The 5,283-nt window shown below is 39.1% G+C and overlaps 2 protein-coding genes across 3 annotated transcripts in view; both read left to right on the top strand.

Moving 5' to 3' along the window:
• Positions 1 to 2,064, top strand: part of arl9 (ADP-ribosylation factor-like 9) — a 3,835-nt gene extending 1,771 nt beyond the window's left edge. The window contains exon 4 of the mRNA XM_031866913.1: positions 604 to 2,064. Coding sequence (XP_031722773.1) covers positions 604 to 780 — 177 coding nt within the window. The 3' untranslated portion in view covers positions 781 to 2,064. The remainder of the gene's footprint in view (positions 1 to 603) is intronic.
• A 72-nt stretch (positions 2,065 to 2,136) lies between these two features.
• The window catches only part of spmap2l (sperm microtubule associated protein 2 like), a 17,381-nt gene continuing 14,234 nt past the window's right edge, over positions 2,137 to 5,283 (top strand). For both annotated transcript variants that reach the window (XM_031866915.1, XM_031866914.1), the window contains exons 1-4: positions 2,137 to 2,477; positions 2,569 to 2,599; positions 3,937 to 3,993; positions 4,441 to 4,575. In XM_031866915.1, the coding sequence (XP_031722775.1) occupies positions 2,462 to 2,477; positions 2,569 to 2,599; positions 3,937 to 3,993; positions 4,441 to 4,575 (239 nt within the window). In that variant the 5' untranslated portion in view covers positions 2,137 to 2,461. The remainder of the gene's footprint in view (positions 2,478 to 2,568; positions 2,600 to 3,936; positions 3,994 to 4,440; positions 4,576 to 5,283) is intronic.

Genomic DNA, 5,283 nt, shown 5'->3' on the forward strand with positions numbered 1-5,283 from the left:
TATATATATATATATATATATATATATAAATGCATCAATCTAAGTAACATTTCCCACAGTCGGAGAAAACTCCGTTTGGTTTAGAAATGCAGATTTTTCTTGCTTCTTTTCTGCTTCAAAATGTTCTCAAAATCAGAAACGTTAAGCTTTTATTTTGTCAGAGGTTTATGTGTTTAATTGAACTGACTTCATTAGTAAATTCAGTTTTGTTTCTGTGAAGTAACTTATCAAAATATATTAAATATTTAGTATGAAAACCAACAAATATCCTTTTGTTAACGCAACTGTGTCAGCGAATATTTCATCACAATAGTATTTATATTTTTGTCCGTCAGATCTTATAGCTGCAGATGTTTTGACATAAATTCAACATCGTTGTAATTCTGCCTTTTAATTCAACAGAAGATGATCATAAATCTCTAGGTTTCAGACAAAAATCAGCTGTTTTTAGGAGTCAAAGTCTTAAAATTTGAAAGAAAAGATCATTAAAATCATCTTTAAATACTTAAAGATACTTAAAGAGTTTAAACCCAGAGCAGGTATCCTCTGATGTGTCTTAATAATAAGAAGTGGATGATTCAAATGTTTGACTCGTGTTTCCAGGACCTTCCAGGAAGCTGCGGCATCACGGACCTCCACGCCGCCCTGTCTCTGTCCGAGGTCGGAGAGCGCCGCTTGTTCCTCATCGGCACCTACGTGAAGAGGGGCGAGAAGGAGCTCGGCTCCGGCGTCCAGGACGCCCGGGACCTGATCATCCAGATGGTTTGTGACGGCAGATGAGACACTCCCTCTGTCCGGTGTGATAGCATCCAGCAGGTTCTCTCTTCGATGTTTTAGCTCGGCTGAAGCTCCTATTTATTCATGAGAATATTTAAATATATTTGTAGTTCTGCTTTAGTAGAGTTTGGATTATTCAAACTTCCAGATTCTGGATTTAAATGTGTGAAACTTCACTGACTTTGAATTTGTTGCTCCATCGTTACCAAAAGTAAATGAGTGATTTTGTGATTTTAAGCTGAGGGCCGACAGGTGTTCAAATATCATCTTCACCAAAGAGTTATTTTCAGAGTCTCGTCAGCAGAGACGTGAGTGTTTCACATTAAAAGACTCCCGGTGGGTTTAGATTCACGCAGGACGTCACCAGCGATGAGCTAACAGGCTGTTAGCATCATAGAGGTCGTTTTTCATGTACCGTTGCATGTAACCGGCAGTTGTCATGATGTTTGTCACGTGATCCACAGAATATTTAAAACCTCGACAGTAAGACCTAAAGCTGTACTGGACAAAGTTTAATACAAAGTACAAAAATGAATCTCCCATCCCTTCTGATAAATATTAAAACATGAGGCTCGCTGTGTTCAGCTCAGTGATGGTACGTGTCAGGATTTCTGGGTATTTAAATTTAAACGTCTTTAAACTGTTACCTCTGTCTGCCATGTGGGGGCGCCAACATGCAAACTATCACAGCTTTAAGAAGCAGTTGAGCTTTCTGATGCGCTGTTAACATGTAAACTAAAATATATATATATATATATATAATTAAAAAAAGCTTAACTTCAACAGGAACACCGCAGCTATTTAATGTCTGAATAAAACAGTTGAATGAAGTCGGTGAAGTGGAAACTGAGGGCTGTTTTCTGTAAAGATCAGCTGTTTTATCGCCTTTTTATTTTTGAATAATCAGATATCTAGTCACTGAACTTACGAACTTTAACACAACCAAATCATTGTGTGTAATTGTTGGATTAGCTTTAAAACATTCTTGCTTTTATTATCTCTTTTCCAGATGTCTTTGTGTGTTTTTTGCTGTTGAGAGAGATGCTGCCTGGTTCTTGTTATTTCGTCTTAAAGCTGTTTTATTTGGTGAAATCTGCTTAATGAATCACGTCTGTTAACTCTGGGATGAAGGGGAATTACGTTGTTGTTGTGTGCAAAGCCTTCATGTGTTACATTTGTCTCGGAGTGTTTTTCTAATACCAGAACATGTCCAATATACAGTAATGATCAACACTTTGATTGTCTTTGTACTGGTTTTCCACTCTCAAATAAATAGATTGCACTAAACTGATTGGTGTGACTTTTTATTGTAGCTGTGAGAGTTGAACCCGTGACCTGCTGGACGCCCCGCGGCGCCACATTTGTGGGTATAGAACTAATAATAGCAGCTTATCTGAGGATGGAGACTGACTGAGGACATCGGAGCTCTTCTATATCTGGAATGTGATCCAAACACAAAGCAGCTCTCCAGAATCCACGGCCACGCTTCACCGCTCACCTCCACGTATCGCTTTCGCTTTGACGGAAGCAGTCTTGAGACGGTGAGGCGGCTTCAGTGTGCGGACTCCAGTTTCAAGGAGTCCTCGGGTGTGATGTTGGTTGCGAAGGACTCCTGGCTTCATAGCAACAGCAGGAAGGTAGTGTGACACCGTCGACAGGCAGCGAGGAGACGCGTCCAGCTGAGATGTCTGGAGAACCAGGTGAGTTAATCGTGTGCCTCGCGGCCTTCAAATAGTCCGAGTCTCATGTGTTCTGTCTGATTTCTTTTTCTTGTTGATTTTTTTTGTGCAGGTATTGAGTCCAGATTTGGTCCATCAAACAGGTGCAGGAACAACATTCTCATTAATTCTACAAACAAAATACAACATTTTTACCAATCTTAAAGTTTGTTGAAAGAAAATATTGCCTACTTTTAAACTATTTTAATTGTTGCATGTTTGTTGCATCTGTTTATTTACTTCTCATTTCTATCTATATTTTTTATAATACTTTACACTTATAGTTAGCCATAAGTAATGCATAAACAATATATATATATATATATATATATATATATTAATTAGTGCAGCTTTTTAATGTTCTAATTCCCTTGTTTTATTTAGTATCTATTTCATTCATATAATTGTTTTATGCTTTTCTTACCTCTTAGTCTTCGTGCTGCTGTAAGTTACTGTGAATTTCCTCCTAAATTGATCTTAATTTCGTCTTTATTGAATTATAATAAGTTGATAACTACCGGTCCAAAGTTTAATGTCATCCCTCTAATTCCCTTAATTTATTACATCATTCAAATAGTTGTTGAGCTTCTTTTCTTTCCTCTTGGTCTCTGTGCTCCTGTCATGTTTCTCTTTCTCATGTTTTCTCTTATTTTCTTCTTTGTTGTATTTATGAGTGTCGATGTCCACTTTCTTTATTTCAGGTTCTTACTTGTTTTGGTAACGCATTATTTGACCCCAGCAATTAAACATTTAATAAGCAGCATATGAACATTCAATACATGTTTTTAACGCACTATAATGTACCACAGAACACAGATATTTAGTCTTATTTATTTCGGTGTAGTAATTATCAACTTGTAGTCCTCCTGGGAAGCGTCCATAACTATAAACATGATGAAAGACAAAATATAACACAGTTTAATTATAAAAAATATGTCTTCATAGAAGAAGTTATGATTGTTAAAATGACTGCACATTAATAGATACTTAAATGTCTGAAGATTGTATTACATGCTTGTAAACTGCTCATAAATAGTAAATATAGGGTGTTAAAGCGAAGTGTTGCCGATGTTATTCATGTGTTACTATGTTGATAAACCTCCTGGACAAAATCTAAAAGCCAAAAATGTCAACTTTTCTCTTTCAGTCGGTCGTTCTGTCGTGAAACTGTTCGACTCACAGATAAACGTAAACAGTTGAGTCTCTGACTTTGATCAGTGGCCACAGTGAGGTTTAGAGTTCGAAGCAAACTTCTTTACAAGTGAACAGAGAGAGCAGTTTGTGAATGTCACAGCTCTGCCAGAAAGAAGAAGAAACCCTCGACACAGACGGGAAACCCACTGACTGATTGCATGTCCCCCCCCCCTTTGGGCCCAGAGTCTCTACGCTCGTATTTAGAGCTGATTTGTGTTTTTTGGGGGATTGTGTGTTTTCTCTGCAGAGTCTTGGAGCTCGCGCAGCACAAAACCTCAAAAACAGTTTGGGCCACGACTCCTTGGTGAGTAGCTGAGTCATACCACATTCAGTCACATATTTAAAAACAAATAACTTTTGCCCAAGAGATGTATGTTCATTGTTATTATTATTTCTGGTTATTCTGTCTATAAACATGAATTCTGTTCCAGCTGTTGCATCATATAATAATTGCACGTTTCTTCATCGATCTGCTGTGAAATGAACTCCAAGAATTCAGGAGCCTCTGTGGTTGGCGTTTCCTTCCTCCAGCGGTTTCTTTAAACGGCATAATAGGAGGCAGATGTCTGGCACGCTTTGAATGTGCGGTTAAAACAGAAAAACAATGCGTAAATGAACGAGAGGCCACATTTGATTGAGACTATCATTCTTTCATTTGGTCATCGCTCGCTTGGAAAATATTCCTTCTGCTTCTGCATTTGTCATCGCCGCGTCTCCTCATTGGAAACCTTTTCATCCTTTCATTGATCAGTGGGAAGCTGAGCTGGGGCAACCAGGAGCCGATATGGCCCCTCTCCGCTCCAGCGCTCGGAGCCGTTCCAAGTGCAAGAATCCAATACCTAGCCAGACACAAAAGAGACTTCTCAGCAAGGGAGGACCAGCAGAGGTAACTGTAGCCTGTCTGCACCCACGGAACGTTACTGATGACTCTTGTAGAGGGAGGGGGGGGTTTGTGTTCATGCTGTGTTCATCACAAGCCTTTTATGCTGCCGTCAACATATTTCAAAAATATGTTTGCAAAGCTGAAGGAAGTAATGATGACTTTGGCATAGAGTTGATTCAGGAAAAGCGAACTGCAAAGTGATGTTCAGGACTGATGCCAGCTGCATCCGGATCAGAGGTGATCACTTCTGTCTGGATAAATTAGTAGACGAGAAGCCGTTGTTGTTTGTTGTTTTTCCTCCCCTCTGCCTCAGCTGTCAGATTAAAAAGTAACATCCAGTGTAATTCAATCAGAAGCCCTCACAGGAAGCACAGCTCCCAGAAGAAATAACAGTAATATCCTGTAATTGAAGATGACGGCAGTCACCTGCTGGTTTGGTTTGAAGCAGGAAGAGCTGCAGAATGCACACAGTTTGTATATATCGGCTTGTTTAGTTGAGTTCTTAATATATATTATGATGAATGTATTCTGTTTATTCTGATAATTACACTGCGGTTCCTCATCTAATCGCATCACTCTGCTGTCTCCTCCATTTTGTTAACTTCTAATCTGATTATCTGACAGACTGTCTGGTCAAATATCTCAATAATACTGGTCTAGTACGTCGGTGTAGGGTGTATCGGTGTAGGGTGTATCGGTGTAGGGTGTATC

The sequence above is a fragment of the Anarrhichthys ocellatus genome, unplaced genomic scaffold (assembly GCF_004355925.1).
Source record: "Anarrhichthys ocellatus isolate YVR2014 unplaced genomic scaffold, GSC_Weel_1.0 scaffold37, whole genome shotgun sequence".
NCBI lineage: Eukaryota > Metazoa > Chordata > Actinopteri > Perciformes > Anarhichadidae > Anarrhichthys > Anarrhichthys ocellatus.